The sequence below is a fragment of the Acipenser ruthenus genome, chromosome 59 (genome assembly GCF_902713425.1).
Source record: "Acipenser ruthenus chromosome 59, fAciRut3.2 maternal haplotype, whole genome shotgun sequence".
In the NCBI taxonomy this organism is placed as follows: domain Eukaryota; kingdom Metazoa; phylum Chordata; class Actinopteri; order Acipenseriformes; family Acipenseridae; genus Acipenser; species Acipenser ruthenus.
Window position 1 is genome coordinate 503,593 of NC_081247.1, and position 26,153 is coordinate 529,745.

Here is a 26,153-nt window from a genome sequence, read left to right on the forward strand (position 1 = left end):
CTGCACACGCAGAGGAGAACCCCTCTCGCTCTGAGCTCCGCACTCTGCACACGCAGAGGAGAACCCCTCACTCACTCTGAGCTCCACACGCAGAGGAGAACCCCTCACTCACTCTGAGCTCCACACTCTGCACACGCAGAGGAGAACCCCTCACTCACTCTGAGCTCCGCACTCTGCACACGCAGAGGAGAACCCCTCACTCACTCTGAGCTCCACACTCTGCACACGCAGAGGAGAACCCCTCACTCACTCTGAGCTCCGCACTCTGCACACGCAGAGGAAAACCCCTCACTCACTCTGAGCTCCGCACTCTGCACACTCAGAGGAGAACCCCTCACTCACTCTGCACACGCAGAGGAGAACCCCTCACTCACTCTGAGCTCCACACTCTGCACACGCAGAGGAGAACCCCTCACTCACTCTGAGCTCCGCACTCTGCACACGCAGAGGAGAACCCCTCACTCACTCTGAGCTCCGCACTCTGCACACACAGAGGAGAACCCCTCACTCACTCTGAGCTCCACACTCTGCACACGCAGAGGAGAACCCCTCACTCACTCTGAGCTCCACACTCTGCACACGCAGAGGAGAACCCCTCACTCACTCTGAGCTCCGCACTCTGCACACGCAGAGGAGAACCCCTCACTCACTCTGAGCTCCACACTCTGCACACACACTGCAAGCACTCCCGAGAGACACAGCGACAGACAGACAGCATGAGTAGATAGACAGATAGATAGATAGATACATACATTTACAGTAATTCTACAAATAAAGTTATGAAAACAGTTCTTACCAAGTTCCTCACGAAGGCGCTGAGCAGCTAAAAAAAAGAATCAGACAGAACAGTGTGTGGTTATTTCAGCTCCAGTACAGATTAAAATGAATCAGACAGAACAGTGTGTGGTTATTTCAGCTCCAGTACAGATTAAATTGCAGTATGAAAAACACAACCAGTTAAATGAACAGGATGTCCATGTGAAAATGAATATGCAATCTGAGAAGTATATGAAACATACAAACTAAAATTGTTACAATTTTCAACATCCCTCCATAAGGAAATATTTATATTCTTAAGCCTTTGTGTCCAAAAAAAAAACCCCAACTTTTTAAAATTTAAATTGGAATATATGAATTGATTTAACCAGGAGATTTAATTTATGAATTTACTTAATCAGGTATAATTTACAAGAGGGTCCTGGAAACAATAAAATAACAATTGCAACGTATAAAAACAATTATATTTATTATTATTTACTTATTATTTATAATCATTTCTGATCAGCTGGATTTCCGGTCCAGGGATGTCTTTATTTATGGGTGTGGTAGTTTAAGATACTGCTGCAGAAACCTGGAATGGGTTTTCAGCATCTCTTCATTAAGTGCTTTACTTACCCATAGGCTCAAGCTTTCTCTCCATGACTAGAAGAAAAACAGAACAGTCCATATTACTGTAAACCTGTTTGACATGTTTAAAATGCACAGAGCTATATGAAATGCCTCATGATAATGATAAAGTTCATACCATCCATTCTTCTCCATTGGAACACCAGCAGAGGAATGGCTGCAATACTGAGAGCTAAAGTCAAGAAGAAAGCCACCATCCATCCAGAGACTCCTGGGAAAAAATCACCTGGAAAACAACACAGCAGCTCAACACACTGGAACACACACACCCCTCCCAACACTGAACCACACCCCCTCATAGTGAGCATTCCACACACCCCTCCCAACACTGACCACACCCCTCATAGTGAGCATTCCACACACCCCTCCCAACACTGACCACACCCCTCATAGTGAGCATTCCACACACCCCTCCCAACACTGACCACACCCCCTCATAGTGAGCATTCCACACACCCCTCCCAACACTGAGCCACACCCCTCATAGTGAGCATTCCACACACTCCTCCCAACACTGAGCCACACCCCTTATAGTGAGCATTCCACACACCCCTCCCAACACTGACACACCCCTCCCAACACTGAGCCACACCCCTCATAGTGAGCATTCCACACACCCCTCCCAACACTGACCACACCCCTCATAGTGAGCATTCCACACCCCTCCCAACACTGACCACACCCCTCATAGTGAGCATTCCACACACCCCTCCCAACACTGACCACACCCCTCATAGTGAGCATTCCACACACCCCTCCCAACACTGAGCCACACCCCCTCATAGTGAGCATTCCACACACCACTCCCAACACTGAGACACACCCCTCCCAACACTGAGCCACACCCCTCATAGTGAGCATTCCACACACCCCTCCCAACACTGACCACACCCCCTCATAGTGAGCATTCCACACACCCCTCCCAACACTGACCACACCCCCTCATAGTGAGCATTCCACACACCCTCATAGTGAGCATTCCACACACCCCTCATAGTGAGCATTCCACACACCCCTCCCAACACTGACCACACCCCTCATAGTGAGCATTCCACACACCCCTCATAGTGAGCATTCCACACACCCCTCCCAACACTGACCACACCCCTCATCTCATAGTGAGCATTACACACACCCCTCCCAACACTGACCACACCCCTCCCAACACTGACCACACCCCCTCATAGTAAGCATTCCCCCCCCCACAACCAATGTTTGATTCAGATATTGACTGGTCCACTAGTTCATGTGTTTGATTCAGATATTGACTGGCCCACTAGTTCATGTGTTTGATTCAGATGTTGACTGGCCCACTAGTTCTATGTTTGATTCAGATATTGACTGGTCCACTAGTTCATGTGTTTGATTCAGATGTTGACTGGCCCACTAGTTCATGTGTTTGATTCAGATATTGACTGGTCCACTAGTTCATGTGTTTGATTCAGATATTGACTGGTCCACTAGTTCATGTGTTTGATTCAGATATTGACTGGTCCACTAGTTCATGTGTTTGATTCAGATATTGACTGGTCCACTAGTTCATGTGTTTGATTCAGATATTGACTGGTCCACTAGTTCATGTGTTTGATTCAGATATTGACTGGTCCACTAGTTCATGTGTTTGATTCAGATATTGACTGGTCCACTAGTCCATGTGTTTGATTCAGATGTTGACTGGCCCACTAGTCCATGTGTTTGATTCAGATGTTGACTGGCCCACTAGTCCATGTGTTTGATTCAGATATTGATGCCCCATCATGGTGACTGTAATCTATGGTCAGTGTCAGTCAGGCTCAATCCACAAACATGTGATACTCACTGGATATGTGGAGTTTGGATTCCCAGTCTGGTTTGGGTATTTTACTTCTAACCAGACAGGAGAACATGTTGGACTGCTGTTTGATTTTGATGTAGCTGCTGACACTGAGGAGCCCCTGACTGTCCCTCTGCACTGTTGGGCTGGACAGTGACGTCACATTGTTTCCATCCCTGTCTCTCCAGATCACTTCAGGTTCAGGGTACCACCCCTCTGATCTGCACACCAGCCGGGTCTGCTCTCCTTGTGTAGAGTCCATAGATATTGAGGGCTGGGTGCCCAGAGCTGTCAGGAAATAGACAGTATTTAACAGCCATGTGCTGGTACAGGCAGGTTAGTAGTGCAGCTTTATCTATTCATGCTACACAGACATGTATTGTGCAGAGTTATTAAAAACACAACATGGCAATTTGACATTTTTATCAAAGTGTAGGGGTGGATGGATCATCAAACAGAATACATATAACATTTTTCTGTATTTATTATTATTATTATTATTATTATTATTATTTACTTCTTAGCCGACGCCCTTATCCAGGGCGACTTACAATTGTTACAAGATATCACATTATTTTTACATACAATTATCCATTTATACAGTTGGGTTTTTACTGGAGCAATCTAGGTAAAGTACCTTGCTCAAGGGTACAGTAGCAGTGTCCCCCACCTGGGATTGAACCCACGACCCTCCGGTCAAGAGTCCAGAGCACTAACCACTACTCCACACTGCTGCCATTTAGTGTTGATAGGGTTCAGTAGTAAACTGTTCTTGATGTAAATTAATTAATTCTGCCTTCCTTCCATTGTGTGCATACTTGTACTAATCCCTGAGACAAGTTTAACATATTCATTTCAAACTACAGTCAGCTCTCACATATCCAACCCTATAAAATGTTGACTTCAGCAATGGTTAAACACATGTGGCGCGTATCTGATTATTTCATTTTGGCCCGTTCCAACCCTTGTCCGTTTTTCAGGGAACACAAAAAAGATACAATATCTAAAATACATGTGAACAGGCTGGCTTGGGTGGGGATGTCAGGCCAAGAAATGCAGGACACAGAATCTAATTAAGAGCACAAAACACAGAATTAAGTTTTTCCAGTTTGGCTAACTAAATGAAAGTCTTAGAGGGAACGTAGCCCATGTTTCACAAGAGAAGTAGATGTGAGATTGAGACACTCCACTTCTTTTAATGAATGACAGTTCTGTGGTAAATTCCTCTCTGTATTTCTGACAAGCCAACCTCGATCTTTTATAGCCTTTTCACACGAGCACACCAAGGCCGTGCCGAGCCCTCGCGGTACAGCTAGTTCCACACGGGTCATTTTGTCGAGCCGAACCGGAACCGTGAAACTCTGGCCTCGTGAGATATCTGGTACTGGCTCTGTGCTGAGCAAGGCTGGGGGCGCGGTTAACTCGTACTGCCTGAAACGATAGAGTCTACCAAAAGATTTCACAGGGATTGAGAAATATGAGACTAAACCGCAGCGCGAAACAGTGCTGTGAAAAAATAACAATAATAAAACAGGATTAAAAAAAATAAAAGATCATAACAATAAAAGCAAAAAAGTAAATCTGATGTCTTAATGGACGCAGTTCTTGGTCACAGACCTGCAGCGACCGGCGCCGATGTGTTGAATTCAGAGACTAGTCTTCTGGAATCGATGTGCAGTCCCACACGGAATGAAGCCGAGTTCACATATTACAACATTCTTTAAGCTTTGCCCATTTAATTTTTTTAAATATTTCTCATTTAAACTGTTTAATCCAGCGAGGTATCATTGAAAAGAGAGACAAATAAAATGTAGTGTGTTAACTGCAAGATCTACTGCGGTTTCATTAATTGTATTCCATATATTTTATTATGAATAAAGCGATCAGTAATTGCGCATATTATGTTGTGGTTCCTTTATAAATCAGTCCTAAACAGAAAAAAAAAAAAAAAAAAAAAAACGTGGCAGTGTGCTCCAAGCCCAAGAGTGAGACTGCCTGCCGCTCCCACCTCCAGCACCAGGGGGAGACTACCCGCTGCTCCCACCTTCGCTGCCAGGGGAAGGCTGCTTGCCACTCCCTCCTCCACTGCCAGAGGGAGAGCAGCAGGAGCTTCCTCTCCTTCCACCACCAGAGGGAGAGCAGCAGGAGCTTCCTCTCCTATCAACTACCAGAGGGGAGTAGCAGGAGCTTCCTCTCCTTTCCACCACCAGAGGGAGAGCAGCAGGAGCTTCCTCTCCTTCCACCACCAGAGGGAGAGCAGCAGGAGCTTCCTCTCATATCAACTACCAGAGGGGAGTAGCAGGAGCTTCCTCTCCTTTCCACCACCAGAGGGAGAGCAGCAGGAGCTTCCTCTCCTTCCACCACCAGAGGGAGAGCAGCAGGAGCTTCCTCTCCTTCCACCACCAGAGGGAGAGCAGCAGGAGCTTCCTCTCATATCAACTACCAGAGGGAGAGCAGCAGGAGCTTCCTCTCATATCAACCAGAGGGAGAGCAGCAGGAGCTTCCTCTCCTTTCCACTACCAGAGGGAGAGCAGCAGGAGCTTCCTCTCCTTTCCACCACCAGAGGGAGAGCAGCAAGAGCTTCCTCTCCTTTCCACCACCAGAGGGAGAGCAGCAGGAGCTTCCTCCCCTATCAACTACCAGAGGGAGAGCAGCAGGAGCTTCCTCTCCTTCCACCACCAGAGGGAGAGCAGCAGGAGCTTCCTCTCATATCAACTACCAGAGGGAGAGCAGCAGGAGCTTCCTCTCCTTTCCACCACCAGAGGGAGAGCAGCAGGAGCTTCCTCCCCTATCAACTACCAGAGGGAGAGCAGCAGGAGCTTCCTCTCCTTCCACCACCAGAGGGAGAGTAGCAGGAGCTTCCTCTCCTTTCCACCACCAGAGGGAGAGCAGCAGGAGCTTCCTCCCCTATCAACTACCAGAGGGAGAGCAGCAGGAGCTTCCTCTCCTTCCACCACCAGAGGGAGAGCAGCAGGAGCTTCCTCTCATATCAACTACCAGAGGGGAGTAGCAGGAGCTTCCTCTCCTTTCCACCACCAGAGGGAGAGCAGCAGAAGCTTCCTCTCCTTCCACCACCAGAGGGAGAGTAGCAGGAGCTTCCTCTCCTTCCACCACCAGAGGGAGAGCAGCAGGAGCTTCCTCTCATATCAACTACCAGAGGGGAGTAGCAGGAGCTTCCTCTCCTTTCCACCACCAGAGGGAGAGCAGCAGGAGCTTCCTCTCATATCAACTACCAGAGGGAGAGCAGCAGGAGCTTCCTCTCCTTCCACCACCAGAGGGACAGCAGCAGGAGCTTCCTCTCCTTCCACCACCAGAGGGAAAGCAGCAGGAGCTTCCTCTCCTTCCACCACCAGAGGGAGAGCAGCAGGAGCTTCCTCTCCTTCCACCACCAGAGGGAGAGCAGCAGGAGCTTCCTCCCCTATCAACTACCAGAGGGAGAGCAGCAGGAGCTTCCTCTCCTTTCCACCACCAGAGGGAGAGCAGCAGGAGCTTCCTCCCCTATCAACTACCAGAGGGAGAGTAGCAGGAGCTTCCTCTCCTTTCCACCACCAGAGGGAGAGCAGCAGGAGCTTCCTCCCCTATCAACTACCAGAGGGAGAGCAGCAGGAGCTTCCTCTCCTTCCACCACCAGAGGGAGAGTAGCAGGAGCTTCCTCCCCTATCAACTACCAGAGGGAGAGCAGCAGGAGCTTCCTCTCATATCAACTACCAGAGGGGAGTAGCAGGAGCTTCCTCTCCTTTCCACCACCAGAGGGAGAGCAGCAGAAGCTTCCTCTCCTTCCACCACCAGAGGGAGAGTAGCAGGAGCTTCCTCTCCTTCCACCACCAGAGGGAGAGCAGCAGGAGCTTCCTCTCATATCAACTACCAGAGGGGAGTAGCAGGAGCTTCCTCTCCTTTCCACCACCAGAGGGAGAGCAGCAGGAGCTTCCTCTCATATCAACTACCAGAGGGAGAGCAGCAGGAGCTTCCTCTCCTTTCCACCACCAGAGGGACAGCAGCAGGAGCTTCCTCTCCTTCCACCACCAGAGGGAAAGCAGCAGGAGCTTCCTCTCCTTCCACCACCAGAGGGAGAGCAGCAGGAGCTTCCTCTCCTTTCCACCACCAGAGGGAGAGCAGCAGGAGCTTCCTCTCCTTCCACCACCAGAGGGAAAGCAGCAGGAGCTTCCTCTCCTTCCACCACCAGAGGGAGAGCAGCAGGAGCTTCCTCTCCTTCCACCACCAGAGGGAGAGCAGCAGGAGCTTCCTCTCCTTCCACCAACAGAGGGAGAGCAGCAGGAGCTTCCTCTCCTATCAACTACCAGAGGGACAGCAGCAGGAGCTTCCTCTCCCTTCCACCACCAGAGGGAGAGCAGCAGGAGCTTCCTCCCCTATCAACTACCAGAGGGAGAGCAGCAGGAGCTTCCTCTTCTTCCACCACCAGAGGGAGAGCAGCAGGAGCTTCCTCTCCTATCAACTACCAGAGGGACAGCAGCAGGAGCTTCCTCTCCCTTCCACCACCAGAGGGAGAGCAGCAGGAGCTTCCTCTCATATCAACTACCAGAGGGAGAGCAGCAGGAGCTTCCTCTCCTTCCACCACCAGAGGGACAGCAGCAGGAGCTTCCTCTCCTTCCACCACCAGAGGGAAAGCAGCAGGAGCTTCCTCTCCTTCCACCACCAGAGGGAGAGCAGCAGGAGCGTCCTCTCCTTCCACCACCAGAGGGAGAGCAGCAGGAGCTTCCTCTCCTTCCACCACCAGAGGGAGAGCAGCAGGAGCTTCCTCTCATATCAACTACCAGAGGGAGAGCAGCAGGAGCTTCCTCTCCTTCCACCACCAGAGGGAGAGCAGCAGGAGCGTCCTCTCCTTCCACCACCAGAGGGAGAGCAGCAGGAGCTTCCTCTCATATCAACTACCAGAGGGAGAGCAGGAGGAGCTTCCTCTTCTTCCACCACCAGAGGGAGAGCAGCAGGAGCTTCCTCTCCTATCAACTACCAGAGGGACAGCAGCAGGAGCTTCCTCTCCTTCCACCACCAGAGGGAGAGCAGCAGGAGCTGCCTCTGCTATCAACCACCAGAGGGGAGTAGCAGGAGCTGCCTCTGCCTCCACTACCACAGGGAGTGTTGCAGGAGTTGCCTCTCCTTCCACCACCAGAGGGAGACTATCTGCATCTCCCACCACCACCACCACACAAGGGAGACTGCCTGCAACTCCAACCTGCACCACAAGAGAAAGGACCAGGACGTGATGCTGGCATTCCTCAGCAGCCACTGCATAGGCTGCTGAGGGGAGCACTGAGGAAAACAAACTGGCTGAAGCTGCCGAAGAAGGCCAGCACCAACGCAGCCACTGCCAGAGTGGCCAACCCCAGAGTATGCAAACGGTTAAGCAAGACTTTGGGGATTTTAACCCTTTGCTGTCCTATGTCGGACCAGGTCCGACATTGCAATTATTCCTTTCCGGTCTGACATCATCAAAAAGACGTCAAGCACAGGTCTCTAGTCGTTTTTTCTCTGGAAAAAGCCGAGAAAACAATTCAATGGCCGAGTGAGACCGATAGGAGATGAGAGAAGCCAAAAATAAATAAATAAATAAATAAATAAATGGGGCTGATCTGAGCAACACACACAGCCCAGGCACCACAGAGATAACACGGACATAAACAAACAAGACAGCTGCTTCTGCATCCAGTGCTCAAAGAATATCACAAACATTTGCACAGCTATTTGAGATGTTATAGTAATAAAATAATGACTTGGATCGTATTATTGAGGAGTTTGGTGATAAAGTGAGTGGTGAGCACGACTATAAAGAGGTATGTGAAAAATACAGCTAAGAAGGAGTTTTAATGTGAACAAAAATACTTTTAAACAGAGCATGTGAAAATAAATTGGACCTGATGCGCGCTGAATAAATGGAACGCTAAGGGTTAAGGGGGGAGGTGGGCAGTAATGCCATGTGTGCTGCGCACAAGGAGGAAGGTATGTGGCAGTGTGCCCCGCCCATTTGTGTGTTATGTGTTGCGTTCCGTGTGGTGTGTTAATGTTGGTGTAATAGTATGTGAGCACAGGGTTGCACAAATTAGTTCACATGCTGGGATTCAAGTGAATAATTAATTAGTATTTGAATCCCGGCACAACAGTATATATAGATGCACGTTTCACTCACTCGGGGTTGTGTGTTCGGTGAGTGGAGAACGGGTGTGGAGAAGAAGAAAATAAAAAGAGAAAGAAATAACAATTTCTACGACGTGCTGGAAGCACCAGCACGGTACTTGTCTGCTCGTCCACTGTTTTATCTGTCTGTTCGTTTGGCCATTGCACCGTTTATTTTGAGTGTTTTGTTTTGTTTAAACCTTTTATTTTACAATAAAACACTGAGCGCCGCAGCGTCTCGGTTTTGCCCGCAGTTGCTGCGTGTCTTGCATTCATTTCCTGGCCTGACGTCACCGCTACAGCCAGCCTGTTCACAGATACATATATTGGAAATGTGCAAAGTATCTAAAAATCACATTCAATATGTTTTTTTAAATACCATATATTAACATTGCATGTATAAAAACAAGATGTAAAGAAAAATCTTTAAATAGGTTTAGATTTTGTATTTAATAAGCCTACTTTAAATGTATTTTTCTGAAATGTTTACTGATATTTTTCAAATACTATCTAACTTTTAAAAGGTATTATAGTAGTTCAATCTAACTTTAATAAGATGAAATGAAATTATTCGGTTTGTATTTGCATTCAGCAACATGTGAAAAACAAATACAAAACAAGAAGTTTTTATTTTTTATTTTTTCACAACACTGTTTTGCGCTGCTTTAATCCCATATTTGTGTATTCCTGTGAAATCTTTTGGTACTTTTATCATTTCGGACAGTACGACCTCGGGATCCATTCTCAAAACAAATCCACAGCACTCCTCTGTGCGCGCGTGTCCGTGGAATCTGACGTCACGTTCCACAGGCAGCTTCTTCTTTGAGCAGCAGTGTGAACACACCCGCGCTGGGGGGGCTCGGCTCGGTTCTGTCTTGGCTCGGCTCGGGTGTGCTAGTCTGAAAAGGCTATTAGATTATATTTGTTTGATTAGTGATTCTTATTTTAATAACTGATAAGTAAGGCTGGGATTTTGTCATGGAAATTTGTACTAAAAGTCACAGAGCAGTCACGGTAAATTTGTTCAAAATCACGGAGGAAGGGGATGAAAATTCAACTGTTTATTTTTCTTAATACAATATACATTACCTACATACACATACAATTAGTCTGTCTATAGAAGAAGGAAAAAAGGGAAAATAAATCTAAATATTTATTTATTATGGGTTTCACAACATCAGGTTCATTGATAAGATTCACAGCATACACAACTATAAACAGAAGTGTTCGTTTTACATACCAGTTGGTGGGGTTTCTACAGGACAGCAAACAAAAAGTAGGTTATACATACCTTTAAAAAATAACATTTGAAGTTGAAAGACTCTTTATGTGCATCTGTTGCTTCTGCTGTGGTTCAGTTTGCAGTTATTTCACGTTTTGGGTTGTTTGTCTACATATTACTCTGATTCAGCATGCTGTACATGTTTGATGCCTTTCTGGAGCGCCAGTCATCCCCAAGTACATTTCTTTTATGCAGAAAATGATTACAGCAAGAGCTGGGAATCTCGTTAACATGTTTTTCCAGAACTGGTAAACGTTGTATTTCATTTCACTGGCAATTTCATAGTAAGCCCGGTATTCATGCAGTGCTAAACAGCTATCTTCAAACAGTAGAACGGCTTTAAAAACACAAGACACTTCGCTTGATCTGAGTCAAAGACCCGATAGACATGCATCTACAGTTTGACAAAATCGGGCAATAGAGTTGCACCTGCATGTATGTTTAAATCAATTGAGAGCGCTGAAAAAATTGAAAGCGTGAACGACTACATTGCAAAGTAAGGCAACCAAGCTAGTTTAACATCATTTCATGTGACAAGAGCCGGGGCTGAAGTGAAAGGTCGTTACTTGGATAGGTAGTTTGAGCAGTGGTCTCAGGGGATAGGATAGGAAAGGGAAGGAAAGAAAAAGAGGACCCCAACTGGCAGGAGCCTTCTTACAAAGATCTTGGCCAGAGGAGAGGGAGCGGCCTTGAAGGCAAACACATCAGATAGATTGGCTCTGCGGAGCGGCAGTCGTGTAGGAGGAATAGGCTCTTGCACTGAAGAACCTGGAAAAGGAATGATACAATAGGGAGCTGGAAAGAGCCCAGTCTCAATTTGAGGAAGATAAAGAGCAGGAGCTGCTAAAGGATAGAGTGTGTGGCCAGCCGGGGATCCCCACTGACTCACGCAGTGAGAACCCTCCCTCGGCAGAGGCACGGATGGTGGCGGCCATAGAGGTCAGAGAAGTGAGCCTCAATTACCCCCAAAGGTTGGACAAGCAATATGGATTAGTTTTTTTTTTTTGTTTTTTGTTTTTTTTTTTGACAAAAGATTGGGTAAAGTGAATTATGTGTTTACCTGCCGCACAGTGTAGAAATCTGGCGATCTGTAGGTGAGAAAGAGCATCAGCTGCATTATGTGAACGGGAATGTAACAGGCTTGAAAGAAGAAATTAAAAGACACTGAAATTAAAATCCAAATGAAGCGATGTAGTAACTGCGTTATAAGGGGAGAGGAAGATCTTCCTTTATTGATAATATGGACTGTAGATTTATTGTTGCTAAACAATGTGATAGATTTTCTTGACCATCGGTGACCCCAGATGTGAGCAGCTGTGATGATGGGATACAGTTCCAGAAGAGCCAGGGGCCATTCAGAACCATTTCAGTCCCTAGGCAACCCCCTAATCCTAAGAATGAGAAAGTCAGTGAAGAGATTCAAATCATGAGGAGCTGAAATCAGGTCTTCATTAGAATGAGGACAGGCCGTTCCAGTGACGTATTAAAGTAGCCCACATCTTAATAACCTTTCTTGCTTCGTAGAGAGCAGAGATCTGCTGACGCGGAGATTGTAACAGTGTGCGGTGGACTGCCGTCACTACTGTGCAGTGGCCTGCTGTAGAGAGCAGAGATCTGCTGACGCGGAGATCGTAACAGGGTGTGGTGGTCTGCCGTCAGTACTGTGCAGTGGCCTGGTGTAGAGAGCAGAGATCTGCTGAAGCGGAGATCGTAACAGTGTGTGGTGGACTGCCGTCACTACTGTGCAGTGGCCTGGTGTAGAGAGCAGAGATCTGCTGACGCGGAGATCGTAACAGGGTGTGGTGGTCTGCCGTCAGTACTGTGCAGTGGCCTGCTGTAGAGAGCAGAGATCTGCTGAAGCGGAGATCGTAACAGGGTGTGGTGGACTGCTGTCAGTACTGTGCAGTGGCCTGCTGTAGAGAGCAGAGATCTGCTGACGCGGAGATCGTAACAGTGTGTGGTGGACTGCCGTCAGTACTGTGCAGTGGCCTGCTGTAGAGAGCAGAGATCTGCTGACGCGGAGATCGTAACAGTGTGTGGTGGACTGCCGTCAGTACTGTGCAGTGGCCTGCTGTAGAGAGCAGAGATCTGCTGACGCGGAGATCGTAACAGGGTGTGGTGGACTGCCGTCAGTACTGTGCAGTGGCCTGCTGTAGAGAGCAGAGATCTGCTGACGCGGAGAACGTAACAGGGTGTGGTGGACTGCCGTCAGTACTGTGCAGTGGCCTGCTGTAGAGAGCAGAGATCTGCTGACGCGGAGATCGTAACAGGGTGTGGTGGACTGCCGTCAGTACTGTGCAGTGGCCTGCTGTAGAGAGCAGAGATCTGCTGACGCGGAGAACGTAACAGGGTGTGGTGGACTGCCGTCAGTACTGTGCAGTGGCCTGCTGTAGAGAGCAGAGATCTGCTGACGCGGAGAACGTAACAGGGTGTGGTGGACTGCCGTCAGTACTGTGCAGTGGCCTGCTGTAGAGAGCAGAGATCTGCTGAAATGAGTGAAAAGAAACTCATTGTGAGATACGAGCACATTTAAGCTGCATGAAGTGCCTCTTGGGATTGCAGGAGGTTGCTCAATTGTCTGCCAACCAGAATTTTGATAGGACGTCGATGTTGGTCTTTAAGTGTTAAGGCGATTTAGATGGAGCCAAAGATGAGGCTGCTTTCAGGAGAGATGTAGAATGCATTGCTGTGAGGTCGTTGCAAAACCTATTGATTTGATCGGGAGCGGTCTATGAGTGTATTGTCCATTGCAAGGTGGGAGGCTGGTTTGACTGAAACGCTGATAAATCGAAGTACATGGTTTCCGTACCTGACTGGCAGCTCACATCGAATGAAATATGATTTGAAAATACATGACTTTCGCAGTGAAAGGACCAGCTAAAATATAGAACTTGTGGTGTTATACTGCCATCTGGACATTATGATTAGAATAAAACGTTGGTGCTCCCGAGTGGCGCATCCAGTAAAGGCGCTCCGCGTGGAGTGCAGGATGCTCTCTATAGCCTGGACGTCGCCGGTTCGAGTCCAGGCTATTCTAAAGCCGACCGTGGACAGACTACAGGGGTCGCTGGTACACGGTGAGCTGAGGACACCCTGGCCGACCTAAACCCTCCCTCCCCCCGGGCGACGCTCGGCCAATTGTGCGCCGTCCCCTGGGAGCTCCCGTCCACGGTCGGCTGTGGAATAGCCTGCACTCGAACTGGCGACATCCAGGCTATAGAGCGCATCCTGCACTCCACGCGGAGCGCGTTTACCGGATGCGCCACTCGGGAGCCCCAAGGTGGAATTTCAAGTTGTGTTGGTAAACTTCAATGTTCTCTACTAAAATCACAGAACCCGTCACCACCGTGCCTTAATCCCAGACTAATAAGCAAGCAAGGCGACATGTGCGCAGCGGTTTCTGAAGAACCCCTAAACTGATTACTAAGCAACCCGGCGCAGTTACAATGCCACAATAAACTTAAATAAGCTATTTAAGAATCTTTAATTCATTGAAAAATTAAACAGGAAAACACACATGGTATTGAAATAACATTTCATAAACATCCTGGGAGTATCCATCATTTATTTATTTAATAAAGCTTGTCGTATTATACCCCTTCGATGTAGCACCGTAGCAGAACCTCCACAATAGTAGCTGCTACAGCCAATCGTAGCAGTTGGCATCTCTGTATATATAATGGGAATTGATTTGTTTCTTAATACAAGGATGGTAAAACACGACTGACGCGTATCTGAGTGTCATATATCCGAGTGCTGACTGTATTTTTAAATTTCAATGAAATGCCTTTATTCTAGACTGCATTATTCTGTCCTCAGAGCTTATACTATCAGGTTCTAGCTCCACAGTACCTTATTAAGTATTCATGTCCGTAATAAAGTCACCAGAATTGGTGATTGTTGGAAAACATGGAACAAGTGTTGAATAGCAGTTTGCTACGCATGAGGAATGACAGGGCTGTATTCATGTTATTTTTCTGAAAAGTGATTTAACATTGGATAGAAAAAACTGTTAGTTCCAAAAATGCAAGCACTGCTGTAATAGATGAAGGCTGGCTATATACTCTGGGTATATAGATACTTGCACTGTATTGACTCCGAGCAAGCAAGAAATAATAGCAGCTTCATTGAGCAATGGATGGTAGCAGAGAGCTGAGAAAAACACCAAGTTAACGTATATTTAACTATATTTAAACAACCGCACATTAGAAGTAAATTGAAGGCAATATGGTAGAGAAGTTACCCTGAAGTTATGAGAACTGAAAAGGATTCTTTTGTGTCAAAGCAAATGACTGACCAGCAGCACAAGGTTGTACAAACAAGTCCTTTGACCTCCAGCCCTGACATGAAAGACGTTTGCCCTTCGGGGAGTCCACTGTTGGGTACAAAACTAATTAAACAGGTTTTTGCTTAGAATATACAGCTGGTTTATGAGGGGGTCATAAAGCTAGTCTTCAGGGGGATCTGGAAGGAGCCAGACACTTCAAAGGGGCTGATAAGAGATTTGTAGATTTGTATAAACTAATCAAGAGAAACTTGTTTTTTCCTGATTGGAGTGCACATGGTACATAGTGACTGGAATAAGGCATTGTCCCTTTGCCATTGGTTGAGTGTTATAGGAAGAGGAGGAAAGAGACACCTATGCAGAAGGGTATTTGATGTCATGCACAAATTGTAAGAACGAGTATTCTGTTTGCCCTGTACCTGGGACCAGACTCCCTGCATATTTCAATAAACCTAACAACTGATTGAAGAAAAGGACTCTGCGCATTTTCTTGAATCTACTTACTCACCATCATTTTTTTTAAGTTACATCAATGATATTATGGGGTTTAACTGGATAATTGTAGAATCTCAGATAAAGTTCCTTCAGCTTGAATCCTACCTGTAACTATCACTTCAGTCTGTCCTTCTTCATTCCAGCTTCCATCATCAGCTAAGCAGGTATAGACGCCTGTGTCAGCGGGCTGGAGGTTTCTCAGATGCAGAGAGATATCGCCTGTCTGCAGTGCAGAGGGAGGGAGAGCAGTGCGGCCCCGGTAAGGTATGTCCTGTCCTCTTGGCTGATCCTTTTTGTTTAGATATAAATGAACAGGCGTGTCGAATCTGTCCCTGTACCACCTCACTTCCATGTCCACAGCACTGACTCTGGGTGAAATGTGACAGGGCAGGATGACATCTTCACCAGGCTCAGCAATGACAGGCTGATCAGAGCCAACAACACGCCATCGTCCTGAGAAAGAAAAGACAAGGTTAGGCAATAAAAAAAAAGCATCTTCAGTAGAGTAAGTATTTGAAAGCTGTAAGTAGGGTTGGTGCTCCTCCTGGAAGTTCTTTGAGCTCAATGCTATACATCCACACAGAGACAATAAACACACTGACAATTAAATATTTTATCTCAGTGGATCTTTCCTGATGAAATATCTTCAGGTTAGCATTAGTGATGCGTCTCTTCATCAGTTTCATTTCTACAGTCCCTCTCACCTTGTGTAGAAACAGCTGGTAGCAAACTCAAGACAATGAGACAGGTCCTCCCCAGGAATCTCATCTTCATTTCCCTGGAAAACAACACAAGATCTGTTAATTAAAGCTGTGTGACACAACTAGAGATGCAGACTGAGACACACTGAGCTAACACAATGCAGGATCAGCACAGGCAAGTTCTGTAGAGCAGCGGTTCCCAAACTGTGGTACGCGAGCAGTCTGCCAGTGACACGTCAAAGCAGTTTGTGTGTGTTCATTTGTCTTCGGGAATATGGAGCAAGCTGTGCATGTATTCTTTCTTTTTCACCATCTAGTGGCTGTCGTAGAATACCGGATGTTTAAAAACAGTTTTGATTTGTGACAGTTTCTGCCTCGTGTTATGACAAGAGTATGCACTGAATTTACAAGTTAATAATTCCAAACTCTCTAATATGGATAAGTGGCTGACTTTTGGTTCCCTGAAGAGAAAACATTCTGAGACGAACCAAAGGCCTGTTGATGAACCGGGTGATGAATCACTTCTAATCAATCCAAAGAGGAAGGGAATTCTTGTGCAGTTTGCTGGTTCTATCTTGAGTTCTGTGCTGATGTGATTTACGTTTTTTGGAGGTGATTGGACTTGTTTGAAAGAACGATGTTAATAAATACAGTGTATAATGCCAGCGCTGTGTGTGCTATGCGAAGGCACAGCCAGCGTTTGTACATTTTCTTTAATCATGATTGTAACAGGGAATGTGTTACATGTGTGGGTAGTCACTGGAAAATACTGACAGACAGAAAGCATTGGTGTTGATACGCCGCTCAGGCACGCAGATTTAATTTAAACACAGTATGGACACTGGGGTAGCAGCAATGATAGACCTAGTGTCACATTTAATAAAGAAAACAAAACAAAAACAAAGCTAAAAATAAAAGCCTGCCACACAAAGCGACGCGCGCTAGTCCCACTAAACGGAACGTTCTGCTCCAGGAACCTGCTAGTCTACGGTAACCCTCTCTATACTGTTTTGGGATCCACATCCCCTAAGCTGACCTACTTCTGTTCTGTTGCTTCCGAAGTCCCGCCTCCCAGCGACTCCGGGCCGTTCTGACGGTCCTGGCTGGGCAATCGCCTCCAGGCCTCGTCTTGCAGTAAAAGGGCTCTGTGGTAGTAGTTCCTGCAGAGCGGACGCTTCCCTCCTGGATGTAAACAAACAAGGGTTAAGCTTTCTGCACTTTATTTTGTATTTATAATTTAAGAGGTTTCATTTTTCTATTGCACTTTGATTATTTTACATTGATATGTTTTTTTAAAGCACGTGTGAATGTGTGTAAGGAGATCGCGTTGTAATTGATTAATTAGTCCAATTGTTTGTAGCTGAATATTTCATAAAGCTTCATTAAGAAGAATGAGGGGAGAGCTGGGAGGATGTTCAGGATAACAAGCAGTGTGTGTGAGCATGGATGCCGGGCTGGTAGGGTTTTTGAGAAATTGCTACTCTGTGTGTGAAGTTCATGAACTGTAGTGTGTACTGACGGGGGTGTGTATCTGCATATAGCAATTGTAGCTCATGTGTTGCCGCTGCTGCTACATTCTTAGCCCGGGAGCGGCTCTGCCTGTAGTGAGAGGGGTAGGGGCAGAGCTAGAATGGCTCCTACGGGATTGTTTAGCCTATAAAATGAAAATCCACTTCCTTTCTTTGATAGCTGTGAGAATGGGATTATTTAGCCAATGGAATACGTGCCCGATGCTTGGTATCTGAACTTCATTGGGAGACGAGATTGTGGACGGAGTCCTCAACCATATCTCCAATTCACCAATGTAACTAAATGGATTGTTTTACTGCTAGGTGCCCTTTAGTGCTTCACAATCTGTGATGCTGACTTGCGAACGACAGTATCAAACTTGTTCAGCTGATGTTAACTAATGTGCCTAACGTTTTACGAAGCCCAGGATCCATTTGAGATTCAATTTTTGTAAATGCGAAAAGCATGTTTTATCTTATTAAAAACATTGAACTCCATTTTTGCTTGCTCTCTGCTCTTCTTGTGGTTCATGCATTGCTCTGTCTCAATAAAGTAACATGTGCTGTTAAACTAGGGTAAAATTTGGGAAACATTTTAGTTGCTCTTTTTTATAGATGTGGTGTAGTCGGATTACTGCACGGCACGGTAGTGGCTTAGCCCGTGTGTAGCTGTGCACACTGCTCCAACGGTGCCGGTGTCACCTCACACTGCTCCAGCGGTGCCGGTGTCACCTCACACTGCTCCAACGGTGCCGGTGTCGCACACACTGATCCAGCGGTGCCGGTGTCGCACACACTGATCCAGCGGTGCCGGTGTCGCACACACTGATCCAGCGGTGCCGGTGTCGCACACACTGATCCAGCGGTGCCGGTGTCCCACACACTGATCCAGCGGTGCCGGTGTCCCACACACTGATCCAGCGGTGCCGGTGTCCCACACACTGCTCCAGCGGTGCCGGTGTCGCACACACTGATCCAGCGGTGCCGGTGTCGCACACACTGATCCAGCGGTGCCGGTGTCGCACACACTGATCCAGCGGTGCCGGAGTCCCACACACTGCTCCAGCGGTGCCGGTGTCGCACACACTGCTCCAGCGGTGCCGGTGTCGCACACACTGCTCCAGCGGTGCCGGTGTCGCACACACTGCTCCAGCGGTGCCGGTGTCGCACACACTGCTCCAGCGGTGCCGGTGTCGCACACACTGCTCCAGCGGTGCCGGTGTCGCACACACTGCTCCAGCGGTGCCGGTGTCGCACACACTGATCCAGCGGTGCCGGTGTCCCACACACTGATCTAGCGGTGCCGGTGTCGCACACACTGATCTAGTGGTGCCGGTATCACCTCACACTGCTATAGTGGTGCTGGTGTCACACACACTGCTATAGTGGTGCTTGTGACACACACTGCTATAGTGGTGCCGGTATCATCTCACACTGCTCTAGTGGTGCCGGTGTCACCTCACACTGTTATAGTGGTGCCGGTGTCATCTCACACTGCTATAGTGGTGCCGGTATCATCTCACACTGCTATAGTGGTGCCGGTGTCATCTCACACTGCTCTAGTGGTGCCGGTGTCACACACACTGCTCTAGTGGTGCCGGTGTCACCTCACACTGCTCTAGTGGTGCCAGTGCCACACACACTGCTCTAGTGGTGCTGGTATCATCTCACACTGCTATAGTGGTGCCGGTATCATCTCACACTGCTCTAGTGGTGCCGGTGTCACACACACTGCTATAGTGGTGCCGGTATCATCTCACACTGCTATAGTGGTGCTGGTGTCACACACACTGCTATAGTGGTGCCGGTGTCACACACACTGCTATACTGGTGCTGGTGTCACACACACTGCTACAGTGGTGCCGGTATCACCTCACACTGCTATAGTGGTGCCGGTGTCACACACACTGCTCTAGTGGTGCCGGTGTCACACACACTGCTATAGTGGTGCCGGTATCACCTCACACTGCTATAGTGGTTCCGGTGTCACACACACTGCTATAGTGGTGCTGGTGTCACACACACTGCTATACTGGTGCTGGTGTCACACACACTGCTATAGTGGTGCCGGTATCACCTCACACTGCTATAGTGGTGCCGGTGTCACACACACTGCTCTAGTGGTGATGGTGTCACACACACTGCTATAGTGGTGCTGGTATCACCTCACACTGCTATACTGGTGCTGGTGTCACACACACTGCTATACTGGTGCCGGTGTCACACACACTGCTATAGTGGTGCTGGTATCACCTCACACTGCTATACTGGTGCTGGTGTCACACACACTGCTATAGTGGTGCCGGTGTCACACACACTGCTATAGTGGTGCCGGTATCACCTCACACTGCTATAGTGGTGCCGGTATCACCTCACACTGCTATAGTGGTGCCGGTGTCACACACACTGCTCTAGTGGTGCTGGTGTCACACACACTGTTATAGTGGTGCTGGTATCACCTCACACTGCTATACTGGTGCTGGTGTCACACACACTGCTATAGTGGTGCCGGTATCACCTCACACTGCTATAGTGGTGCCGGTGTCACACACACTGCTATAGTGGTGCCGGTGTCACACACACTGCTCTAGTGGTGCTGGTGTCACACACACTGTTATAGTGGTGCTGGTATCACCTCACACTGCTATACTGGTGCTGGTGTCACACACACTGCTATAGTGGTGCCGGTATCACCTCACACTGCTATAGTGGTGCCGGTGTCACACACACTGCTCTAGTGGTGCTGGTGTCACACACACTGCTATAGCGGTGCCGGTGTCGCACACACTGCTCCAGCGGTGCCGGTGTCGCACACACTGCTCCAGCGGTGCCGGTATCACCTCACACTGCTATAGTGGTGCCGGTGTCACACACACTGCTATACTGGTGCCGGTGTCACACACACTGCTATAGTGGTGCCGGTGTCGCACACACTGCTCTAGTGGTGCCGGTATCACCTCACACTGCTATAGTGGTGCTGGTGTCACACACACTGCTATACTGGTGCCGGTGTCACACACACTGCTATAGTGGTGCCGGTGTCGCACACACTGCTCTAGTGGTGCCGGTATCACCTCACACTGCTCTAGTGGTGCCGGTATCACACACACTGCTATACTGGTGCTGGTGTCACACACACACTGCTCTAGTGGTGCCGGTATCACCTCACACTGCTCTAGTGGTGCCGGTGTCGCACACACTGCTCTAGTGGTGCCGGTATCACCTCACACTGCTATAGTGGTGCTGGTGTCACACACACTGCTATACTGGTGCTGGTGTCACACACACTGCTATACTGGTGCCGGTGTCACACACACTGCTATAGTGGTGCTGGTGTCACACACACTGCTATACTAGTGCTGGTATCATCACTGACTGGGTTAATATGTTTTCGCAAAGTGCAGATAAAACAAGACATTCTCTTTCTAATAACAGCCCATCTACATTCCCTCCCCTCCTAGGTCTATTAATTCTTTCTATTCCGCAAAATTTCAAGGAGGCAACATTGCGCTTATACTCATGAAAATGTTTAGCAACCACGGAGGTCATGTCTATCCGTCTAATAGCACTTATGCTGCGATATTTGTGTTTTTAAAGTTCTGCTAGTTTTTCCTACATGTGCAAGTCCACAAGGACAAAATCACATTTTGGGTACTGCAATTGATTACACCTCTAACTTTAATTGTTATACCTGTGTGGGGGTGCCGGAAGGTGTCAGTTTTGTAAGTATTGTTACATTGTGCACAATTATGACAATGATAGTACCCTGGTAGAATACCAAAGTGGCAGGTAGGTGTAGGCTTATAATGATCCACTCTTACTAAAAGATCTTTGAGATTTCTATCTCTCTTAAAACAAAACAATGGTGGTGTTTTAAACTGGAAGTCTATCGGTAACAAACTATCCGAAGCAATAATGTTCCAATGTTTCAAAATGAGATCCTCAATTGTCTTAGATGCAGGACTATATGTAGTAATGCATACAATCCTAGATTGTTTAGTTACATCCGTAGATTTTGTTTTTAGTACTGTACGTCTGACAAAAAAAAAACAGTAGGAAATACTATTCTGCATTGTATTACAGTGTTTAGTATTATTATTGGTCCATCTGATCTCGTTGTTTCAGTTCACCCATAAATGCAACACAGTGACTCTTGTATGTTACACGCGGGAACGAGATTTGAGGTTAGTTTGTTAAACGGAGTAGAATATATGCTGTTAATATTGAACACAAATTCTCCCATGGATGAGTGATAAAAGCCAATGCCTGGCTTCAGCACAGGGAGCTGTCCTCACAGGCCCCAGGCTAGGCTGCTGGTTGACATTTAAAAAAAAAAAAAAAAAGGCATTTTCTGAATAACCAAATCATTATAAAAGTTAAACTGTGTTGTTTCTTTTTGTGCCCAATAATTAGCTTTATATATGAATCAAGCAAAAGGACAAAACATCCTACATTTCAGCCTTGACTTCAGTTTAGTGGCCTGGGTGCCCTCTACACATTTATTTAACAAGGCCATTTTGACCTTGCCAATTAAGAGCCCTGTGTGATGCTTTCAGGAGCTTCCGAGTCACACTGCAAAAGTCCACTAACGCAGGCGGCTGCAGATTCAGCATGAAAGCAATAAAAACACAGTTTATTACAGCAGCCAGAGTGGTTGTCTTTTGCTTCATTTACTTTCTTTGCAGATTTTTAACCAGGCGAACATGATGTGCCGAATGGCCTCCTCTCGCTGGTAAACATGTCTTCTGTTCTAGTTATAAAAAGTCTGCTTTCAGGAAAGTATTTCTGTGTTATTTTGTTATCTATAAGAATTAAGAGATTCCTTGTAATTGGAGTATTTGAAGCCAGTCAGGTCTCTTTTTATAGGTAAGAAATAAAGATAATGGTGTCTTTTACCCCAAGTGTTGCGCTTTCTCACCAGTTTTATTTGAATTTTATAGTCAGTGGCCAGCAGTCCACCTGCAGTTTATACGGATTTAAAAAAAAATCAGGAAATCACACCAAATTTCAATTGAATGTGTGAAAATATGCATAACAATTCTGCTGCACAGCTTGTCTACCTGTTGTCTTTGCAGCCAATCACAGTAAGAATAAGAAAAATTCACAGGTCAAGGTATAAACACTCCAGTACAGCTACAAATCCAACTGGAAGCATCGTCAGAGGCAACAGTAAACAAACTTTTCTATCTGATTAATGCATTTCCTTATTTTATTTATCTGTATGGCTTTATATTGAGGTTTTAACATGATCACCGAGTTTAAGAATGTAATGTTAAAATATAAGTAACGTAATTCATTTGCAGTCAATGTGATATCGTACGTCGATGCGCTGAGCTGATGGACTTGCAGAACACACGCGTGGTTGTACAGGAGTTCAAAGTAACATTGCAGTTAAAATGGAAGGCCTACCCCATTACTATCAAAGATTGTACAGTATTTAACGAGATTACTCATGAAAGGTAAGGTTGTATTTTACCCCCTGAAAATACATTTTACTCTGTGTTAAAATCAGAGGGTAAGCTACTCCCAGACCCAGTGGCAATGACCTATGAATACACTGGAACTGGTTTTCAGCAGGAAAATAAAACATACATTTAAACATATATTGTACCATTTAACATGTAATGGATATACGATCCAAAGTATGGTGATAGTATGAATATCATGATACTGTGCATGGTCTCGTATCGAGACTCCTAACTGAGGTATCACACAACACTAGTGCAGACTGTGTACTGTGCATGGTATCGTATCGAGGCTCCTAACTGAGGTATCACACAACACTAGTGCAGACTGTGTACTGTGCATGGTATCGTATCGAGACTCCTAACTGAGGTATCACACAACACTAGTGCAGACTGTGTACTGTGCATGGTATCGTATCGAGGCTCCTAACTGAGGTATCACACAACACTAGTGCAGACTGTGTACTGTGCATGGTATCGTATCGAGACTCCTAACTGAGGTATCACACAACACTAGTGCACACTGTGTACTGTGCATGGTATCGTATCGAGACTCCTAACTGAGGTATCACACAACACTAGTGCAGACTGTGTACTGTGCATGGTATCGTATCGAGACTCCTAACTGAGGTATCACACAACACTAGTGCAGACTGTGTACTGTGCATGGTATCGTATCGAGACTCCTAACTGAGGTATCACACAACACTAGTGCAGACTGTGTACTGTGCATGGTATCGTATCGAGGCTCCTAACTGAGGTATCACACAACACTAGTGCAGACTGTGTACTGTGCATGGTATCGTATCGAGACTCCTAACTGAGGTATCACACAACACTAGTGCACACTGTGTACTGTGCATGGTATCGTATCGAGACTCCTAACTGAGGTATCACACAACACTAGTGCAGACTGTGTACTGTGCATGGTATCGTATCGAGACTCCTAACTGAGGTATCACACAACACTAGTGCAGACTGTGTACTTTGCATGGTATCGTATCGAGACTCCTCCCTAACTGAGGTATCACACAACACTAGTGCAGACTGTGTACTGTGCATGGTATCGTATCGAGACTCCTAACTGAGGTATCACACAACACTAGTGCAGACTGTGTACTGTGCATGGTATCGTATCGAGACTCCTCCCTAACTGAGGTATCACACAACACTAGTGCAGGCTGTGTACTGTGCATGGTATCATATCGAGACTCCTCCCTAACTGAGGTATCACACAACACTAGTGCAGACTGTGTACTGTGCATGGTATCGTATCGAGACTCCTAACTGAGGTATCACACAACACTAGTGCAGACTGTGTACTGTGCATGGTATCGTATCGAGACTCCTAACTGAGGTATCACACAACACTAGTGCAGACTGTGTACTGTGCATGGTATCGTATCGAGACTGCTCCCTAACTGAGGTATCACACAACACTAGTGCAGACTGTTTACTGTGCATGGTATCGTATCGAGACTCCTAACTGAGGTATCTCACAACACTAGTGCAAACTGTGTACTGTGCATGGTATCGTATCGAGACTGCTCCCTAACTGAGGTATCACACAACACTAGTGCAGACTGTGTACTGTGCATGGTATCGTATCGAGACTCCTAACTGAGGTATCACACAACACTAGTGCAGACTGTGTACTGTGCATGGTATCGTATCGAGACTCCTAACTGAGGTATCACACAACACTAGTGCAGGCTGTGTACTGTGCATGGTATCGTATCGAGGCTCCTAACTGAGGTATCACACAACACTAGTGCAGACTGTGTACTGTGCATGGTATCGTATCGAGACTCCTAACTGAGATATCACACAACACTAGTGCAGACTGTGTACTGTGCATGGTATCGTATCGAGACTCCTCCCTAACTGAGGTATCACACAACACTAGTACAGACTGTGTACTGTGCATGGTATCGTATCGAGACTCCTAACTGAGGTATCACACAACACTAGTGCAGACTGTGTACTGTGCATGGTATCGTATCGAGACTCCTAACTGAGGTATCACACAACACTAGTGCAGACTGTGTACTGTGCATGGTATCGTATCGAGACTCCTAACTGAGGTATCACACAACACTAGTGCACACTGTGTACTGTGCATGGTATCGTATCAAGACTGCTAACTGAGATATCACACAACACTAGTGCAGACTGTGAACTGTGCATGGTATCGTATCGAGACTCCTCCCTAACTGAGGTATCACACAACACTAGTGCAGACTGTGTACTGTGCATGGTATCGTATCGAGACTCCTAACTGAGGTATCACACAATACTAGTGCACACTGTGTACTGTGCATGGTATCGTATCGAGACTCCTAACTGAGGTATCACACAACACTAGTGCAGGCTGTGTACTGTGCATGGTATCGTATCGAGACTCCTAACTGAGGTATCACACAACACTAGTGCAGACTGTGTACTGTGCATGGTATCGTATCGAGACTCCTCCCTAACTGAGGTATCACACAACACTAGTGCAGACTGTGTACTGTGCATGGTATCGTATCGAGACTCCTAACTGAGGTATCACACAACACTAGTGCAGACTGTGTACTGTGCATGGTATCGTATTGAGACTCCCCCCTAACTGAGGTATCACACAACACTAGTGCAGACTGTGTACTGTGCATGGTATCGTATCGAGACTCCTAACTGAGGTATCACACAACACTAGTGCAGACTGTGTACTGTGCATGGTATCGTATCGAGACTCCTAACTGAGGTATCACACAACACTAGTGCAGGCTGTGTACTGTGCATGGTATCGTCTCGAGACTCCTCCCTAACTGAGGTATCACACAACACTAGTGCAGGCTGTGTACTGTGCATGGTATCGTCTCGAGACTCCTCCCTAACTGAGGTATCACACAACACTAGTGCAGGCTGTGTACTGTGCATGGTATCGTATCGAGACTCCTAACTGAGGTATCACACAACACTAGTGCAGGCTGTGTACTGTGCATGGTATCGTATCGAGACTCCCCCCTAACTGAGGTATCACAAAACACTAGTGCAGACTGTGTACTGTGCATGGTATCGTATCG

The 26,153-nt window shown here is 46.9% G+C and overlaps 1 protein-coding gene across 6 annotated transcripts in view; it reads right to left on the reverse strand.

Moving 5' to 3' along the window:
* The window catches only part of LOC117407808 (butyrophilin subfamily 1 member A1-like), an 87,588-nt gene that overhangs the window by 11,194 nt on the left and 50,241 nt on the right, over positions 1-26,153 (reverse strand). For all 6 annotated transcript variants that reach the window (XM_059018339.1, XM_059018343.1, XM_059018342.1 and 3 more), the window contains 6 exons: positions 16,116-16,189; positions 15,517-15,864; positions 3,227-3,508; positions 1,526-1,633; positions 1,396-1,422; positions 797-823 (listed from right to left, as the gene is read on the reverse strand). In XM_059018339.1, the coding sequence (XP_058874322.1) occupies positions 797-823; positions 1,396-1,422; positions 1,526-1,633; positions 3,227-3,508; positions 15,517-15,864; positions 16,116-16,189 (866 nt within the window). The remainder of the gene's footprint in view (positions 1-796; positions 824-1,395; positions 1,423-1,525; positions 1,634-3,226; positions 3,509-15,516; positions 15,865-16,115; positions 16,190-26,153) is intronic.